Genomic DNA, 20681 nt, shown 5'->3' with positions numbered 1-20681 from the left:
GACCAGGGGTATAGACACTACCTCTGCACCATAAGAGGGCCCTCCTCAGGTGCCTCAGGGTAGTTTCCTAAGCCTAACAATCTTTAGCTGCTTTACCAATGATATTAAGGTTCAAAGTGCTGATGTTTGTTGATGATCGTAAAAGGTTCATACCATCCGCAATTACTCAAATACTGAAGTAGGCCATGCCAATATGCAGAAAGGCCTAGACAGCATTCAGGCTGAGGCTGATATCCGGCAGTTAACATGCACTATACAAAGGTGTTGAAGATGCTTGTTACCTAACAAAAGAGAATCTAATCACATCTTAGTCAGTAGCACTTCCATCACTGAATTCCCCACCAATATCCAGAGGGTTTACAATTCAGCAGCTGTATTGGGCTACAACATCAGAACATTCTAAGGAAAATTATGTGCCTCCTGACTCTTCAACACTTGTCCACCATTTAAAACGCCCAAGTCAGAGACGGAATACTGACTGTTTGATGGATAAGTGCAACTTCAACAGCCTCTTGATTTGCAGCCCGTGCAGCACCTGAATCATTCACTCCTCCCACTGCTGATGCACACTAATGTACAGGACATTAACTCACCAAGGCCCCTTTATGCAAACTGATGACCTCTACCACCTGGGAGAAGGAGAGCAGATGTTTGGAAAACCAGCATCTACCCGCATGTTCTAGCCTGTACTGACTGTCACAGCAGCAAAATCCTGCGTGGGTGTACCTTCATTAAATGGACTGCTGCAGTTCAAGTAGCCAATTCATCATTTTTCTCAAGGACAATCAAGGATAGGCATGCAGCAATGGCATTGCTTTCAACACATTTATCTCACAAAATTAGTAAATACAAAAGAGAAGTTAAGCTGCTTGCATACTAAATTTTATATAACATGCAAATACAACTAATTAGTATGATGTCTGAACATTATAATAGTCATGTGACATTGATCGTAAGTCTTTTTTATATTAGCGAACCTCAATTCCTTTTATACCACAATAAGACTAATGTAAACAGACCCACAAGTAATGAGCACATAACTAAAATCTGGAAGGAACCAAAGTACTAAGTTACATCACAATGTTGAACTGGCTGCAAACAAAGAACATATTTCTCAATATTACAAAACACAATTTCAACTTTTAAACATTGCACCATTGTACACAAATATACTTACGTTTCAACGTAGCTGGAAGGAGTGTGTGTTACACTGTCAAGTCTTTCTTGTAAAGCTGCCAAGACTTGTGGATTCTGCATGACCTGGGCTGTCAATTTTGCTATAATACATGAAAATTCATGGGGTCAGGATCAAAAAGGCGTAATCAGGAGATTCAACATATGACAAAATCATAATGAACTTCCATTTCAGTACCTTATTTGATGCAACAGGGTAGATGACCAGCAGAAATCACAGTCAAACATCATGACTTATCTTGTCCTTACCCTGTTATCTAGTTCTTAGTGCACTGTATCTAATATAAAAACTTGCCATTAATAAATTTTGTTCAATATTGAAGCCCTATGAATACATTCCAAGCCCAATTAACATGAATACTCATCTAAGGTACTTAGAAAAATTATAGAAACTATCCAGCTCATCTACAGGTGCCATCTTTTGTTTGCAACTTGCGACAAGTCACATGGAGGTCCAACACATCCATTCACCCACTCAATAACTGTCGACAAATAAAAAAATTTAAGAGAAACACAGTCAAATTTGGGAAAGGGAAAAATAACCTGGTGTGTGCGTATCTCTCCAACTCCTAAAAAGGAGAGGAAAAGAGTTCGAGAGATCACTGGCAAGAAATACTATATGTCTATATAGATTTTTGACAATCGAACAAACTAAAGGCTTAATGCACAAATGGAATTAGGAAGACAAACTGACAATGTAGTGTGTAAATAATGATTCCAATGTCAATATGGAAACATAGTTGCAAGGAGATTAAAACTGGGAACCTAACTTCAGGGATACTTGTCATTTTGGAGAGAGAGGAATGATTGGAAAGGTAGTGGGATAGTAATAAAAAGTTGAATGAAAAGAATTGAAAGAGGAGATCGAGGCTTGGAATCCACTTGGGCACAGATTTAAAACAGCAATAGAAAGTAGACACTAGTAGTAATGTACAGACACCCAAACAGCAGTCACTTTGCGGTAAATGCTGTTGTGATGATGCTGCTCCTTTAACAAGGTTAGGTTGTCCTTGGCTTATTTTTCCCCCCAGAAGGTCAAAAGACAAAGAAAGGGCAAACAAAATGAAACTGTTTCAATTACGATTAAAAGCAGAGGAAAGTAAAAAAGAACAAATTTTTTTAGCAGAACAACAACAAAATGAGAGAAGAGAGAGGAGAGAGGAAAGGAAGAAAGAGGGAGTTTGAACTTCAAAAATTGGCACAGAGAGGAAAGTCAGCTTAAAAGGATGGAGATGAAGGCTGAAGTACGATTAGTAGGAAAGAGCAGAGAGTTAAAAAGGCAAGATTAGCAGCTGAAATGGTTGACGATTATGAATTGGTCCATAAATCAAAGTTTGGTTTCCAACATCAATCAGTGAGGAATAAATATTGGGGAAAAGAGATATCCTCACTTGCTAATGGCAAGGTAGATCTGGGTGAAGATCACAAGGATAACTTACCACAAAAAAAAGTTGAACGGAAAGAAGTTAAAAAGCTCCAGTGTTTTCATTGCAATATAGTAGGCAATGTGAAATCAGTGTTGATAGGTTAGAAAAAGTGCTGGGAAGACAGATGTATGATAATAGGATAAGCCAGTGAATTTTGCTGGAGTTGTAACGGAAAGCGCAGTGGAGGCTAGAAAGCTACATCAGAATGTCCAACTTGGGCAGAGATTGGTTAAGGAGGAAGTGCCAGATCTTAAACCATACCCTTGCAAAGGTGAAGTTTACTCGCATTGTCCAGGAGCAACAGGTAAACAGGTTACAATATTAAGAGATACAGGATCCTTTTAATCTGTGTTGTTGAAAGATGAGGAGATATGTACCTCTGAAGGTCTATTGCCAGAAAAAATTGCTAGTAACGGGAATTCATGGTGAGTCAAGAAGTGCTCAATTATGTAGAGATGTTAGAGTATCCAGTGCAGAGTGGAGAAGTCGCAGTAGGATTACTGGACAAACTCTCAGCTCCAGGAATACAATTTGTTCTTGCTAATGATACAGTTGGTCCACAGGTAGGAGTGCTAACTGTGGTTGAAAAGCCAATGAACTATTAAAAAACGCATATCCTGGGATTTTTCCCTATTGTGTGGTAACACGGTCACAAAATCACCAGTTGAAACAGGAGAGATCAAAGAGTACAGATAAGAAAGTTGAAGAGGGATTAGCAGAGACCCTGTTTGATCAAATGGTTGAGACAAACTAGGAACAGGCAGATGACAAAGTAGAAATCTTTAGTTCTGATAAATTAACTGAATTATAGCAGGAAGATGAGAAACTAAACCCACTGTATCAAAGGCATACACGGAAGACGAATCCACATGTTTCCTGGTCTGCTACTATCTTTAAAATGATGTCTTAATGAGGAAATGGAGACCATCACATATTCAGGCAGATGAAAAATGGAAAGAAGTTCATCAAGTCGTATCGTCAGTGGGGTATAGAAAAGACTGTTGCGAGTAGTGCATGAACTACCAGTAGAAGGTTAGTTGTGTTTTTCTTACCCCTAAATAAAATACAAAATCATTTTTCTGGCCTGGACTGCACAAGGACATAGTTGAATTTTGCCATACTTGTCATATATGTCAGGTAATTGGAAAACTACAGGCAGTAAGAAAACCCACACTTAATACCTATTCTGCACTTGAGAAACCTTTTACAAGAGTCTTAATTGATTGTGTAAAACAAAGTGGAAATCAGTATTTGTTAACAGTAATGGATATGTCCACTAGATGTCCAGAAACAATTCCATTGTGCAAAATCACAGCTAAAAAGGACGGTAGAGGAGTTACTCAAATTTTTCACTAGATGTGGACTACCCACAATGATAGAATCAGATCAAAGGTCAAACTTTACATCAAAATTATTTAAGTTATGGACAGCTTAGGAATAAAACAATTCGAATCTACTGCATACCATCCAGAATTGCAGGGAGCACTAGAAAAATAGCAGACATTAAAAGTCATGTTGAGGGCATATAGTCCAGACTATCCAGATGATTTGGACAATGGAATTCCATTTATACTTTTTGCCAGAGATGCACTAAATGAATCAACCAAATTCAGTCCATTTGAATTAGTTTTATGGCATGAAGTGAGAGGACCGTTAAAATTGATTAAAGAGAAATTGGTAAGTCAGAATTCAGAGACCACATATTTGGACTATGTGTCAAATTTTAGGGAGTGACTAAATAGAGCTGGGGAGTTGGCTGGACAGCATTTAAAAGTATCACAGCATATAATGAAATGGGAAACTGACAAGAAATCGATAACTCATGATTTTGCTATCGGGGATAATGGGTTAGTGCTCCTTCCAGTGATAGGTGAACCTTTAAAAGAAAGGTTTAAAAGGACCTAATCAAGTTGAAAGAGGGTCGAGTGAGGTGAACTATTTGCTAAGGCTCCAGACAGAAAGAAATCTCTGTGTCATACGAATATGTTCAAAAGGATTTTGACAGGGAAGGAAAACAAAAAGAAATTGTGTCATGGTTACAATACCGATTGAAGAACCAAGTTCAAGAGAATTCTGAATTGAACGTTCCTCAAATTAAACAGGACAATGAAGAAGTTGTCAAAAATTGGGATAAATTGAGATACCTTCCACAGGAAAAACAAAATGACCCGAAAGAGTTATTGCTACCACATGAAGAGATATGTGGAAATAAGCTGGGAAGTACTAACCTTATTACGCATGATGTAGATATAGGAATTGTTGTTCTGATTAAGCAACATCCTAATAAGCTTAACCCTCTAAAGCTGGCACAGGTTTGAAAAGGAGATTGAACGTATGCTCCAAGACGACATAATTGCAATAAGTTACAGTGACTGGAGCTCACCCATGGTAATGGTGCCAAATCTAGATGGCACCCAACAGTTGTGTGGACTATTGCAAAGTCATTGCAGTTACAAAGAATGTGTTGAAAAGATGCGAAAAGCAAGTTATATTTCTAAGTTGGACTTGCTCAGAGGATACTGGCAGATACCTTGGTCCGAAAGAACAAAGACAATTTGGGTTTTCGTAATGCCAAATGGACTATATTCACTAACAGTCAAGTGGGATGTTGGAAAAGCACAGGAGGTCAGGCAGCATCTGAGGAGCAGGAAAAATCGACGCTTCAGGCCCTTCATCAAGAATGAGGCGGTGTGTCTCGGTGGGGGATAAATGGGAGGAGGGGTGGGGCTGAGGGTAAGGTAGCTGACAGTGCAATAGGTGAATGGAGATGGGGGTAAAGGTAATAAGTTGGAGGGGAAGGTGGAACAGATAGGTGGGAAAGAAGATGGACAAATGGGACATGTCATGAGGGCGGTGCAGAACATCTCCGGGACACCCGCACCAACCAATCCCACCACCCTGTGGCTGAACATCAACTCCCCCTCTCACTCCGCCGAGGACATACAGGCCCTGGGCCTCCTCCATCGCCACTCCCTTACCACCCGACGCCTGGAGGAAGAATGCCTCATCTTCTGCCTCAAGACCCTCCAACCCCATGGCATCAATGTGGACTTCACCAGTTCCCTCATTTCCCCTCTCCGCCCCCCCCCCCCCCCCCCCCACCTTATCCCAGTTCCAACCTTCTAGCTCAGCACTGCCCTCATGACCTGTCCAAACTGTCCATCTTCTTTCCCACCTATCTGCTCCCTCTCCCCATTACCTTTACCCCCACCTCCAACCACCTATTGTGCTCTCACCCCACCCCTCCCATTTATCTCTTCAACCCAGAGGCTCCCAGTCTTATTCCTGTTGAAGGGCTTTGCCAGAAACATTGATTTTCCTGCTCCTCGAATGCTGCTTGACCTCCCCCTGACCTATTACCTTTACCCTGACCTCAGTCCACCTATTGTACTCTGTTACCTTCTGCTCTCCCCTTCTCAGCCCAACTCTCTCATTTCTCTCTCCAACCCAGAGGTTCCCAGTCTTATTCCTGATGAAGGGCTTTTGCCAGAAACATTGATTTTCATGCTCCTTCGATTCTGCCTGACCTGCTGCGCTTTTCCAGCACCACACTCTACTCTAATCTCCAGCATCTGGAGTCCTCACTTGCACGTATATCCATTTACAGGCATGCCATTTGGTATGAAAACGCGCAAGCCACAATTCAGAGACTAACCAACAAGGTCATTTCTTGATGACCCAACTGTATTGTCTATATACATGGCCTGGTGGTTTTCAAGTCACACATGGAAGATATATTTGCAACATTTATTAGAATCATTCAATAGATTTTTGGAGGCAAGCTTAAATGATAAACCTGGCTAAAAGTGAATTTGCCAAAGCCCAAGTCACCTTCCTGGGTCATGTTATTGGATATGGACGCATGTGCCCACTTAATGCAAAAACAAAGGTAATTGGGGAATTTCCCATACCATCGACCATTCCTGGGATGAGTGGACTTTATCGGAAATTCACACTAAATTTTAGCGGTGTGGCTGCTCACTCACTGATTTATTAAAGAAAGGCAAGTTTCAGTGAACAGCGGATTGTCAGAGGCAATTGATAGCCTGAAAGCTGTGTTAACCACTGCCCTTGTGTTAGCCAAACCTAACGAAAGAAAGCCATTCAAGATGGCTATTGATAAGAGTGATGTGGGTGTTGGTGCTGTACTCTTGCAGGAAGACAACGAGAAACCAAAGACCTATTGGGTAATTCCCCAAGAAACTGAACTTTCATCAGCAGAAAGAACCCACAGTTGAGAAGGACACTTTAAGCTTGGTGTTGGCGTTGCAACATTTTAATGTTCTCAGTAACATACCCAAGACAATCCTCACTGGTCATAAGCATGGAGGTTTGTGGAAAAGTTTAAAGGACAGAAATTCCAGACTATTTAGATGGAGCTTGTTGTTAAAGCCATTCAATTTGAAAATTGCGTATGCGAAAACATGAACTTTGACGCATTTTTGGGACTTGGATGAGAAACAGAGGTATTCACTGGTAGGAGTAAACAATCTGAAACAGTTTCACAAAAGGTTAAGCCATAAGAGACCACAGTGTTGACAGTTGTGTATTGGCATGGTTAGAAAATTAGCTAATGGGAGGAAACAACCAGAGGAATGAGTTTCTTTTACAGTTTGGCAACCTCTGATCAGTGAGGTTCCACAGAGACAATTTTTTAATATATATTGCATTGTAAAGACAGAGAAGTAGTGAATATACACTACCCAAGTTTGCAGACTCAAACATAGATGGAAAGCAGAGGCATATAAATAGTTTAGAGATATTGATAGGTTAAGCAAGTGCACAGAAAGTTGGGAAATAGAGTATAATATGGGAGAATGCTAAATTACTTATTTTTGAAGGAAGAACTAAAGGGTCGGGTGTTTTTGGGCACAAAACAAAGCTAACATACAGATGCAGCAAGTAATCAGGAAGACTAATGAAATGCTGGTCCACATTTCAAGGAAGTTGGGGAGTACAAGAGAAGGGAAATCTTACTGCAACTGTACAAGATGCTGGTGAGATCACATCTGCAGTACTGTGAGCAGCTTTGGTCATCTTTTCTTAAATAAGACATCATTTCATTGGAGGTAGTTCACAGAAGATTCACTAACATGATCCCTGGTATGGAGGGATTGCCTTATGACCAAAGATTAAACAGGACAGGACTCATCGGAGTTTGGAAGAAAGAAAAGTGACCTCATTAAAACATGTGGAATCCTTAAGGAGCTTGACAGGCTAAATTCGGAGAGGATGTCCCCCCGAGAGTCTCAGATTAAAAGGACAAAGTCGCAGAATAAAGGAAGCACTAATTTAATACAGAGGAGTAGGAATTGCTTCTCTCACGGGGTGAGTGTCATTGCAACTCCTTGCCAAAGAGAGCTGTGGTGGCAGAGCCCTCAAGTATATTTAAGGTGAAGATAAATAAATTCTCGATCAGCACGAGAATCTAGGGTTATAGGAAAAAGACAGGAAAGTGGATGGGAGGAATTTTGGATTAACCATGATCCTACTGAATGGTACAGCAGGCTTGAGGATTCAGATAGCCAAATCCTATTTCTTATGGCCTTCTCATCCTGACTTGGAAAGATCACCATCTCTTTAGTGTCACTGTCCAAAATCCTCAGACTCTCCCCAGCAGTATTGTGGGTAAAAGCAGCACCTCACTGACACCTTTTCACAGCCAGCTCAGGATGGGCAATAAATAGTGGCCCAGCCACCAATGCCAGCTTCCCATGAAAGAAAAAAGGTAGAGCACCTAATGCTTCACCAATTTTTCTTACCAGTGATATCATCCACACGCAGGACCCCAGGCAACATTGCTCTGAATGCTTGTTGATTGGAGTATAGATTTAAAAGTCAAAATTTTGGTCTAAAAGATCTAAAGATCTCCAAACAGAAAAATATGCACTCACATCTGCTCAATACTCAAATGCAACATTGTCTGATGTCTCAGGGTTCTTTCTAACCTATTTAACTTAATTATGCTATCCCACATGGATATAGTCTAATCCCTTAAACACTTTCAAGGCATCAAATCTCCCTGAAATATACACAGCTCTTAAGAAGAAATCCCAGTACTCCCAACCCATTATGACAGGTAAGGGCTTTTAAATTGGGAACTATACCGTGTAATTTGTTATATTCAGTAGATATAACTGCACAAATCTCATGAAAGCAGCATTTTGCATTAAAACATAACAGATAATTTATGCTAGTAAACTTTTATTCATTCTGTAACCAGTGATTAAGTTTGACACCATCAATCCAATAATCAATGTAGTTTTGCTTTCGGGCAATTACAGAGAGAAAACATAACCGATGGTCTAGTAGCAAATTGTTTTGAGAGATTTCAGACAAACCGTTAGTAAATGGATAACTTAAATCAGAAATGGTTCACATCATACAGCAGCAATTAGAGGCTGACACTTTAATCAATGCAGTTACTTTCCTCACCAACACGGTTAGAAACATAAGATTTAAGACTGCATTTTTGTAAAAGGCAAGAGTACATTTGCTCTTTACTTAAAGCATGCGCATTTTATGCAACGTAAGAACATAAAACATGCACAAAATAATTTAGAATAAAGCAGTTAGTATTCATAAAAAAGGTACTTACTTTTCAAAGCCAAAAGCTTATCTATAGACAAGGGCTAGTTTATTTGATTCAATGATGGTGGGGGGACCCTACAGACTTTAAGTTAACATAATGTTTCATTCTGCTACCAAGCTAAAGGCATGACATGAGCTTATTAATAGTACAAACCTGACATACATGAATCATGTTAATGAAATGAAATATATTTTTGTAATTTGATTTAACAATCCTTAAATACATCCAAAAAAATCAGGTTACTAAACTATTTCAGCGAATAACATTTAAATACACTCTTTGACAAGAAATGTACCTTTTCCTTTGCTTTCAGTTGGCAGTTTATCCGTTCCCAAAGGCTCTACAGAAGTATCATCCCCTTTACTGAAAGGCAAAACAGTATGTTATATGAGCTACGGATCAGCAGTTAGCACAGGACAGCTATCACAGAACAGGAAGTGGATTTAACTAAGCACACACTGGTCCATGAAGTACATTTCAACATAAAACCATATTTACACCGGTCTTCAAAAATCAATTGGCAATTGGTCTAAGTACTGGAAACCTGTATGGAGCAAAGAACTTAGTAAATTTAAAACTATTTAAATTCAGTACTAAAATATTTCCCTCACTCTACCTTCTCTGAATTGATTTCTTGAATACTCTGTTTAAACCTGTATGTTTAAGCAGGATTACAAGCGAAGACAAACTTCTGCAGTGCATATTATGGATAGGCCAGCCAATTCGGTAGGTTGGGCTTAAACTTGGTTCAGCAGCTGATCTATCCAATACTTTTGATTTTGTTCAGAAAATGTAATATTGATATGCAGGTTAAGAGGCAGGATCTTCTAACTACAAGAAACAAACTCCCTAATAAATTAAATGGTCTTACAATTTTTCCTTTGCTGGTCCCTTGGGTTAAGTGCTAGATTTACACTTGCCAAATTCTCATGATTGAAAACAAATTTCCAAATGGGGGAAAAATACAATTAATAGGTTATCCTACAAAATTATTTTATTACTCTAATCTGAATTAACTTTTGTATTTCACAATCTAAACGATATTTGATTATCCAATTATCCAACTGAAATTACGTAAAATCTCTGAATACGGACAGCTGTTGATTTTATCTTTCCCAGATTGAATGGCATGTTACCGGAATACAAGAATCCAAAATAATAACATCAATTTGTCTTACCTGTTTTTATCAGCCATGTTGCACCTTGAACCACCTAGGAGAATGAAAGAAAAGGAGAGTCATTGCAATTTTTACATAGTTAAAGATACAATTTTCAATTTGAATACAACCTAAGTAAATGCATAATGATGGAAAGTATCAACAGTGCTAACAAGCAGCTGGCTAGCAATAACCTATTTACTGACACTCCTCTCAGGTCTTTACTTTGTTGCAACATTGGTCTGAATTCTGGAAGTGTGAGTGATCTTTACATCAAGATCACATTTGATCAATTGTGGCATCAAGGAGTCCTAGCAAAACCAGAGTCAATGGGAATTTGGGGACAAACTCTCCACTAATTGGAGTCATATCTGGCACAAAAGGAAGTTGGTTGCAACCATCTCAGAAACAGGATACCATTGCAGGAGTTCCTCAAGATAGCATCCTAGACCCAAATCATCTTTAGCTGCTACATCAATGACTTTCCCTCTACCTTAAGATCAAAAATGAGAAAGTTTGCTGATGACTGCACAATATTCAGCTCTATTTACAACTTGTCAAATACTGCAGCCATCTATATCCAAATGCAGCAATGCCTGGACAAGTTGTAAATAAAATTTTCACCACACAAGTGCCAGGCAATCATCATTGCCCAAGATAATCCTTTGAGGTTCAATGGCATGACAGTCACTTAAGTCTCCCACTACGAATGTCATGGGTTACATTATGGCCATACACACTATGGCAAAGAGGGCAGGACAAAGGTTAGGAATCTTGCAGCAAGTAATGCATCCAGACTCCAAACCTGTCCATCATTTGCAAGGCACAAGACAGGAGGGCAATGAAATGCTCTTAACTTGCCAGGATGAATACAGCTCCAACAATACTCAGGTAGCTTGACACCATCCACAACAAAGCAAGCTGCTTGTTAGGCACCATGTCCACAAATAAACCCTCATTTCTCAGTCACAACATTGTGGACCATATTTAAAGCACTTTCCAAACCCATGAATTTCAGAAGTAGAATTTGAAATAATGAAACACTTATACGTCACCACTTACAACACTGAGTTAGGTACAATGTATTTGGAAAGACAAGGATTGATTAGGAATAGTCAACATGGCTTTGTATGTGGGAAATCACACCTCACAAACTTGACTGAGTTTTTTGAAGAAGCAACAAAGAGGATTGGTGAGGGCAGAGCATTGGACAGGATCTATATGGACTTCATTAAGGCGTTTGACAAGGTTCTCCATGGGAGACCGGTTAACAAGGTTAGATCTCAAGGAATACAGGGAGAACTAGCTATTTGGATACAGAACTGGCTCAAAAGTGGTGGTGGAGGGTTGTTTTGCAGACTGGAGGCCTGTGACCAGTGGAGTGCCACAAGGATTGGTGCTGGGTCCACTGCTTTTCGTCATTTATACAAATGATTGGGATGTGAACATAGGAGGCATAGTTATCAAGTTTGCAGATGACACCAAAATTGGAGGTGTAGTAGACAGCGAAGGAGGTTAAGGTTACCTCAGAATACAACAAGATCTTGATCAGATGGGCCAGTAGGCTAAGAAGTGGCAGATGGAGTTTAATTCAGATAAATGAGAAGTGCTGCATTTTGGGAAAGCAAATCTTAGCAGGATCTATAGACTTAATGGTAAGGTCCTCAGGAGTGTTGCTGAACAAAGACCTTGGAGTGCAGGTTCATAGCTCTTTGAAAGTAGAGTTGCAGGTAGATAGGATAATGAAGGTAGCATTTAGTATGCTTTCCTTCACTGGTCAGAGTACTGAGTACATACTTGGGATGCCATGTTGCAGCTGTACAGGACGTTGGTTAGGCCACTTTTGGAATATTGCGTGCAATTCTGGTCTCCTTCCGATCAGAAGGATATTGTGAAATCTGAAAGGGTACAGAAAAGACAAGGATGTTGCCAGGATTGGATGATTTGTGCTATAGGGAGAGGTTTAATAGGTTGGGACTGTTTCCCCTGGAGCGGAAGCTGTGGGGTGACCTTATAGAGGTTTATAAAATCGCGAGGGGCATGGATAAATAAAAAAAGTTTCTTCCCTGGGGTCGGGGAGTCCAGAACTAGAGGGCATAGGTTTAGGGTGAGAGAGGAAAGATATAAAAGGACCTAAGGGGCAACGTTTTCATGCAGAGGGTGGTATGTGTATGGAATGAGCTGCCAGAGAAAGTGGGGGAGACTAGTATGATTACAATATTTTAAAGGCATCTAGATGGGTATATGAATAGGAAGGGAGGGTTTGGAGGGATATGGGTTAGGTGCTGGCAGGTAGGACTAGATTGGGTTGGGATATCTGGTCGGCATGGACGGGTTGGACTGAAGGGCCTGTTTCTGTGCTGTACATCTGTATGACAATCTAAAGGTACCCAAGTACAGCTTTAGTTACAAGATCTTAGAAAATAGAGAAATAAAATTCAGAGCCATGGGTCTTCCAATCTAGACCACACTGGCACCTGGCTCCAGTCTGCACCAGACCCTGGACCCAGGCCATGCTGGGTTTCACATTTAGGATTACGAGGCTGGGCGATAGCATCAGACCACCAGACCAGACTGAGGACATCATGCTAGGTCAGGAGGACCACACGCCAGGAGGCCATGCCAGGCAAGTAGGTCACCACGTCATGCCAGGAAGCTACCGGAGACCAGGAAAGATGATACAAAAAACATCAAGAGATTAAAAAAGAGAGAAAGGAGCAAGAACGGGTGGAGAGGATGATCTCTGGCTGGAGTGTCCTACTCTGCTGCCATCTTGGACTTGAGGCATTTAAAAAGACAAGAGCAGAAAATACATGGGAACACCACCAGCTGAAAGTTCCCCTTCAAATCACCTGCCATGCTGATTTGGAAACATATTGTCACTCCTTTACTATCATTTGGTCAAACCCTGGAACTTCCTTCTTAACAGTTCTTGCACCAAATGGGCTGCAGAGGTTAAAAGTGACAGCTCAACAGCACCTTCTCTGATCTAAATGCTGATTCATCCAGTGATACCCGCATTGCTTGAAAGGAGTTAAATAAAATGTTGTTTTACAGATACATTGCAATGCTTCAACTGTTGTGACTCAAAAATTAATGAAAACCTAGTTTTCTTGTAAAAAGACAAAAAAAACATTAATTTTGCAACCACAAAAGTAATACCAATAACACCAGCTCATTCATTCACACAAGACACATTAGAGAAGGTGACTACAAACAGATGTAGTGTGCAGAGGTTTTTTAAAATAAAATTCCAATAAGTCATTACTGAAACAAGATCTTAAGAGGACAGTATCGAGTGAATAAAAGAGTATTTCCCTCTTGTGGTGAGAGAAAAGTTAAAAACTGATAACTAAGACCTGGGGTGGGCTGCCTTGCACAAACATTAAAAATAAAATTGGCTGATCTGATTTTCCCCTATGAATAACTAATTACCCCATGCTTATCAAGAATCTCTCTTCCTTAGAAATATTCAGAGCCTCTGCTCCCCGAGATAGAGGGCTTTAAAGTCTCTCAGCCCTCAAAAAACAACTTCCATATCTCATCTTAAGTGGGCAACTCCTTGATTTGAAAATAGTTACTCCTAGTTCTAGATTCTACTTGATCTTTGTTACATCCAGCCTGTTAAAATCCCTGTTTTAGTCAAATTACCTTACTTTTCTAAACTCGAGGAAATGTGTAGCCAGGCCAAGCTTACTACACAAGGTAATCCACCAACCTCAGTCAAGTAACCCTCTGAACTGCTTCTAATAATGTGCAACCTTCTTAAATATGAACATTGCTTACAGTATTCCTGATATGCTCTGACCAAAACCCTATACAACTGATAGATAACCACCTACTATACAATTGCAAAATGTAAAAGGCATCTGGATGGGTATATGAATAGGAAGGGTTTGGAGGGATATGGGCTGGGTGCTAGCAGGTGGTACTAGATTTGGTTGGGATATCAGGTCGGCATGGACAAGTGGACTGAAGGGTCTGTTTCCATGCTGTACATCTCTATGATTCTATTGCACTAACTTCCTCTCCCAATAAACAATTCTATTGGCTTTCTAATTATTTCCTCTATCTGCTTGCTATTCATAAACTAATTCAGCCAGATCCTCCACATCTGAGCTTGGCAATCTCTCACTAATATATTTTCTTATTCTTCCCACCAAAAGGGGACATTGGTACATTTTCCTACTATATTCCATTTGCCATATCTTTGCTCACTCACTTAACCTATATCCCTTCATGGTCGCTTTGCAACTCACGTTCCTATCTTTATCAGAAAAAACAGGAATTTCTTTGTTCAAATTATTCATATAAATTGTAAACAGTTGAGGCCCCTGCATCAATCCCTGTGGCACACCATTTGTCACATCTTGCTAATCAAAAAATTATTCATTTTTGCCTACAACTCTGTTAGCTTGTCAACATTATTTCTACACCATCAGTTTTTATTATTGGCAGTGACCTTCCTATGGCATCTGGAAATCTAAGTACAGTACATGCACCTATGTCCCTTTACACTCAGCTCATTGCTAATTTGAAAAAACATGATTTTAAATACGATTTCTCAAAAAAAAATCACATTTACTCTTACTGATTGTGATTTTTTAAAAAGTATGCCACAATGTATTTAATAGCTTTTAACATTTTCTTGATGAGTAATAGGGCCATACAGCATGGAAACAGATCCTTTGATCCAATACATCCATATTCTTAGGCCAACTTGCCTGTTTCCTCTGCTTTTTGTTCTCCTTTTCAAATTTGCTTTTTCTAACTTAAATCACATCTTTCCCATCACATTCCTGATGTGTCTTTTATATGAACAGAATTTGGGAAGTCAGGTGGTGAGCAACTTGCTGCAAGATTCCTAGCCTCTGATTTGCTTTTGTAGCCACAGCAATTTATATGGCTGGACAAGTTATGTTCAGACAATGGTAGCTCCCCAGGACATTGGTACTATGAAATTTAGATATTGTCAAGGGCAAATTCTCTTGCTGGAGATAGTGATTGTCTGCATTTGTGTGGCATGAATGTTATTTGTCACTTGTCAGCCCATCTTCCTTTGTAATAGGTATGACTTCCACCAGTCTTTCCCATGATTTCCACTGATGCTAGTTTTGTGAGGTATCCTTGACTTCACATGATGAAATGCACCTTTACGTCAAGGGTATTCACTCATTTTATTTTCAGTTCAGCTCTTCTGTTCACATTTGGACCAAGATGGTAATTGGTTAAGAGCGGAGTAGCCCTGACCAAACTAAAGCAGAGAATCATTAAGCAGGCGCTTGATAAATAAACCAAAGGGGCGGCAATTGGCTGGGTTGGATTTGTCCTGGCATTGTGTGCATAAAAAATATATACAGTAAACCTTTTATTAACTGGCACCAATGTAAAAACACAAAGTAATGCAGGGGATATACACATCATTGTTATACTTTATTTATAGCATAAATCACTTAAATAATAAAACAACTTTGCCTTAAACAAAACCTACTAGCAGGGAGTCTTCTCACTCGCACCTTCAACTGATTACTTGGATATCACAGAGATCGTGATAATACAGACTTCTGGTATTTGAAGTATTTAATTTTTATTGGATTCTCGAGAATACTGGTTCATAAGGTGCCAATTAAAACAAACTTTACTATACCTGGGTAATTTTCCACATTGTCAGGTAGGTGCTAGTTTTGGAGTGATATTGGAACAGTATGGCTAATGAGCAACAAGCTCTGAAGCACAACTCTTCAGTGTGAGTATTGTCAGGTAGAGTACTGTCAGGGTTAAGAGCTTTGCAATATCCAGAGACTTCAGTTGTTTTTTTGATAGCATGCGAGCGAGCAATTTGATGATGACAGCATTTACGATACTAAGGGCTTATGGTTAGCTTAGAATTGGGAAAAAGAGAGGATCATCCCATTATCCCTCCTCTGTTTGTAATACAGCAAACCTATTACTCATCTACTCTTGCTATTTTTTCCTTTTTTTGCAATGTTATAATCCCACAAGACCAAAGGCAATCACTGGACAAGTTTATTGTTTACATTTAAACAGCAATAAAAGGTTTTCTAGGGATGGCAAGAGTACATGACATCATTAAATCCATCTGCCTCATCTTCAGTACTATGCAAAAGTCCTTTATAGTTTATTCCCAATTAGTTAAATTAATTTTTTTTACACTTAGCCAACATGTCCTTTGTAATGGCAATGCAGGCAATTTGATAGTGTATTCGGTCACACATGAAAGTTGAAAGCTACAAAACAATAGAACCTTGGCATATACTAGTTGGGAAATTTATTTGTTTAAAAAAAAAACTGGGATGCTCAATCATAGGATGTAGGTTTCACTGGCAATTTATTAATTTCCTTTTCATAGACGCTTTTTAACAAGATTCACTTGTGGGATGTGGGCATCTCTACTGGACTAGCATTTTATTGCCTACCCCTAGTTACCCTTGAGGTGGTGGTGAACTGCCTTGTTGAACCGCTGCAGTCCACATGCTCTAGATCAACCTATAATGCCACTGGGGAGGGAATTCCAGGATTTTGACCAAGCAACAGTGAAGGAATAGTTATATATTTCCAAGTCAGGATGGCGAGTTACTTGAAGGGGAACTTGAAGGTTCCCATGTATCTGCTGCCCTTGTCCTTCGAGATGGAAGTGGTCGTGGGTTTGGAAGGTGCTGTCGAAGCAGCTTTGGTGAATTTCTGCAATGCATCTTGTTGATAGTACACACTGCTGCTACTAAGCGTCAGTGGTGGAAGGAGTGGATGTCTGTGGATGTGGTGCCAATCAAATGGGCTGCTTTGTCTTGGATGGCACCAAGCTTCTTGACTGTTTTTGGTACGGCATCCATCTAGGTAGGTGGGGAGTACTCCATTACACTCCTGATTGTGTCTTGAAGATAGTGGACAGCTTTGTCGAGTCAGGTGAGTTATTTGCCATTGTATTCTTAGCTTCTTGCAGCCACTGTTTGTGTGACAAGTCCAGTTGAACTTCGGACCAATGGTAACCCCAAGGATGTCAATAGTGGAAATTGTGTGATGGGAACCCCATTGAATGTCAATGGATAGTGATTAGATTGTTTCTTATTGGAGATGTTAATTGCCTTACATTAACAAATATGACTAGTTCTTTAAATAAAGAACAAATGATTATATTTTAAATGTAAACCACTTTTTATGAAAAGATTTGGCAAAAAAGTGAAAAGCCCCAAATGCGACTTGCTTTTCATTCTGACAATCTCTATTTAAGTCATTCAATATTTGAGATATTAACTTTTAACATTTAACCACAAGATTAAGAAACTACTTCTTTTTAACCTATTTTCTCTCTCATTTCATTTGCCAATAATTAACATCGCTCTTTTGAGTTCTCCCACTTACCATCTCTTATCTTAAAAGATGTATTTCCAATATCTCCAATTAGAAAGTAAATCTGCACCAAATTTTTAGAAGTCATTATTTGCATGATTTTTGGGACTGTGCAATGCCATTGATGGTACTGTCTCAGTGAGAAGACAGTTTTTGAAAGCAGTCAAAGTGCAAAGATCATTAACCTGAAGCACTCATTGGCATTTGTAGAGAGGCACAAAACAATTGCCTGCATATTTTTACTTGCTTTATTTCAGTTTTCCAGCATTTGCAATATTATACTTTTCAATTAAATAAACATCAGCACCGAGTGTCATGAGCAAAATGCTATACCATTGGATTATTTCCTGTCAATTATGGCAATTGTATCCATTTTTTGTTCAAAATAAAATTAGGAATGGGGTAATGTCTGAAAAAAAATCTTTGGGATGCATTTCTTAATTCCTTATTCTGAAAAACTTTTATATACTACCTTCACCGATTGATGCAATAAAATTTGTAAAATACAACCCTTTGAATCTCAGAGAAATGAATGTATATGCCCGCAGAAGTCTCTGCCACTTTGTGCAGCACAGAACCAATTGTCAGAAAACAAAAGGGGATGTCATAATGAACAAGTTCAAACACACTCCAAGCTGCAATCAAGCTTTCATTCTCATCCAGACTGCACATATTAATGCACCACAAATGCTCATTTCTTTTGATTTCTTGCATTAATGTCTCTCTCAGCTTTGTCAATTACTTATTTACTTCAGATGTCAAATAGTTATACCTGATCAAAAGAATAAAAGTGCCAGTCTACAAAATTAAATAGGTTTGACTGGAAACAATGCAATCTGGAAACAGTTGTGCAAAACAAACCTATTGACGTGAAATTACTGCAAAAAATCTTCTAGATGTACAGAACACAACAGAAGAAAGGGAAATAAATAACCTCAGAACTGCATTTCTGCAAAGGACAAGTAGAATGAAAAATGGTCAAATAGCAGTGTGATACAAAGTAATCTTGTGACGCAGTGTAGTGTCCCTATCTCTGAACCAAATTACCAGGGTTCAAGTCTCACCTGCTCAAGAGATGTGTCATAACATCTCTGAACAAATTGATTGTAATGTTATTTAACCTATTTTCCAAAGTCAGACAAAAGCAATTTTTAAAAGAATAAATATAAATACAGTCTATAGAATACATGCAAACTACTTAGGCCATAGGTTTAGACAAATATCGTGGAGGCGGGTAAAATTGTGCAGCAATTAAAAGACATTTGCACAAGTACATGAATACAGAAAGTTTTAAAAGGCCAAACACGAACAGCAGGACTAGTTCAATTTAGGATACTTAGTCAGCATGGAGGGGCAATTAACTCTAGTGTAATTTCAAATCTTCAACCTTCAAAAGATATTTGACACTTGCCAAAAAAGTTCTTTTCCGCCCTTTATTAATTAGCACTCGGCTGGACCTCAGAACCAAGTGCAATCAGTTAGTCAATAATGTTTCTCACTAAACTAGCACTAAAGGGAGGGAAAGGTCAAAACGATTTCCTCAGAAACTACATCACAAAAAATCACCATTGAAAGAAAAATGTCCACATCTCTCTTTTACTAATTTCAGTTTGTGAACTTAGATTCACCAATTATTAGCCATAGGTGATATCAATGTCTTGCTTGGACACATTTCATTACTAATCCCAAGACATATGACGGTTCATATAAGTAAGTTTCACAAAGCATAACCATTTCAAAAATAAGCAAAATTTTAACGACTGAACGTTGTAGAAACAGTGCTCCATTATCACTTAAGAATTTTGATACAATATAAAACAATATTCAGGTTCCATCACTGCAATCCATTCATACCACTACATACAATTTAACATTTTTCGTATCAACATGACATGGCAATTCTTCTTGTGATTGCCTTGTAGCTGGGTCCAGTAATCAATTCTTTGATGATAGCATTTTTTTGGTTTGAAGCAAATTATGGAATTCTAATAAAACATGGGAAAGTATTCTCACTGAAAACAGATCAGTAAATTCGGTCTCATCATTCCCGACTGACTGTGTGGAGTTTGCACGTTCTCCCAGTGTCTGTGTGGGTTTCCGCCGGGTGCTCCGGTTTCCTCCCACAGTCCAAAGATGTGCGGGTCAGGTGAATTAGCCAAGCTAAATTGCCTGTAGTGTTAGGTAAGGGGTAAATGTAGGGGTATGGGTGGGTTGCGCTTCGGCGGGTCGGTGTGGACTTGTTGGGCTGAAGGGCCTGTTTCCACACTAAGTATTTTAATCTAATCTAAAAAAAAATGCAGCAATTGACAATGCTTAATTTGAACATACCAACAGGAAACCAAAAATTTTGAAAATAGAAAACAAGAACCTTTTCCTAAAGAATTTTGAAATGTTTCTTTTGCTAAAGCTCTGACATAAATGTAATATTATTGAGGCTAACATTAACTAGAAATGGAATACAGGAAAACACCCTTTGAATGTGGTAACATGAGTAGATCACTTCGTTCCCAAACTGGCTGGCCTTAAGTTTACACCTTCACACTAAAAACTTAGATTTTACAACTAATGGTGCTTCAACTGACATTCACACAAAAGAGTGCAAACTTCCACAAACCCTTAACATGCATAGGTTTCCAATTTTTAGAGAATTTGAAAGACTCACAACTAAAAGGAAATTTGCCTCATTTTGGATCCAAGCGGCACCTGCCTTTTGTTTCTCCCCCAGTTTCTGTCCCCTGGTTCTTGACAGCCCAACCAGCACCTTATCTGCTTCTATCCTGTTTATCTATTTAAATATTTCATAGGTTTTAATAAGATCGCCTCCCATTTTTCGAAACTTCAGTACCAGGCTCTTCAGCAATTGACTTCTCTTCAATAACCTTTTGTTCTTTTCCCTCGTTTGAGCTTGGCTTTGGGAGTAAACCAGAAACTATACTTTTAAAA

At 39.1% G+C, this 20681-nt stretch overlaps 1 protein-coding gene across 6 annotated transcripts in view; it reads right to left on the bottom strand.

Moving 5' to 3' along the window:
• The window catches only part of nap1l4b (nucleosome assembly protein 1-like 4b), a 121132-nt gene that overhangs the window by 81493 nt on the left and 18958 nt on the right, over positions 1–20681 (bottom strand). For 5 of the 6 annotated variants that reach the window (XM_060838799.1, XM_060838797.1, XM_060838801.1 and 2 more), the window contains exons 2-4: positions 10392–10425; positions 9509–9576; positions 1178–1277 (exon numbers count right to left, since the gene is read on the bottom strand). In XM_060838799.1, coding sequence (XP_060694782.1) covers positions 1178–1277; positions 9509–9576; positions 10392–10408 — 185 coding nt within the window. In that variant the 5' untranslated portion in view covers positions 10409–10425. Of the gene's footprint in view, positions 1–1177; positions 1278–9508; positions 9577–10391; positions 10426–12167; positions 12249–20681 lie in introns of those variants that run through there. The other variant, XM_060838800.1, reaches the window with a different exon arrangement.

This window comes from Hemiscyllium ocellatum, chromosome 18 (assembly GCF_020745735.1).
Source record: "Hemiscyllium ocellatum isolate sHemOce1 chromosome 18, sHemOce1.pat.X.cur, whole genome shotgun sequence".
NCBI lineage: Eukaryota > Metazoa > Chordata > Chondrichthyes > Orectolobiformes > Hemiscylliidae > Hemiscyllium > Hemiscyllium ocellatum.
This window is presented reverse-complemented; position numbering and strand designations above follow the sequence as displayed.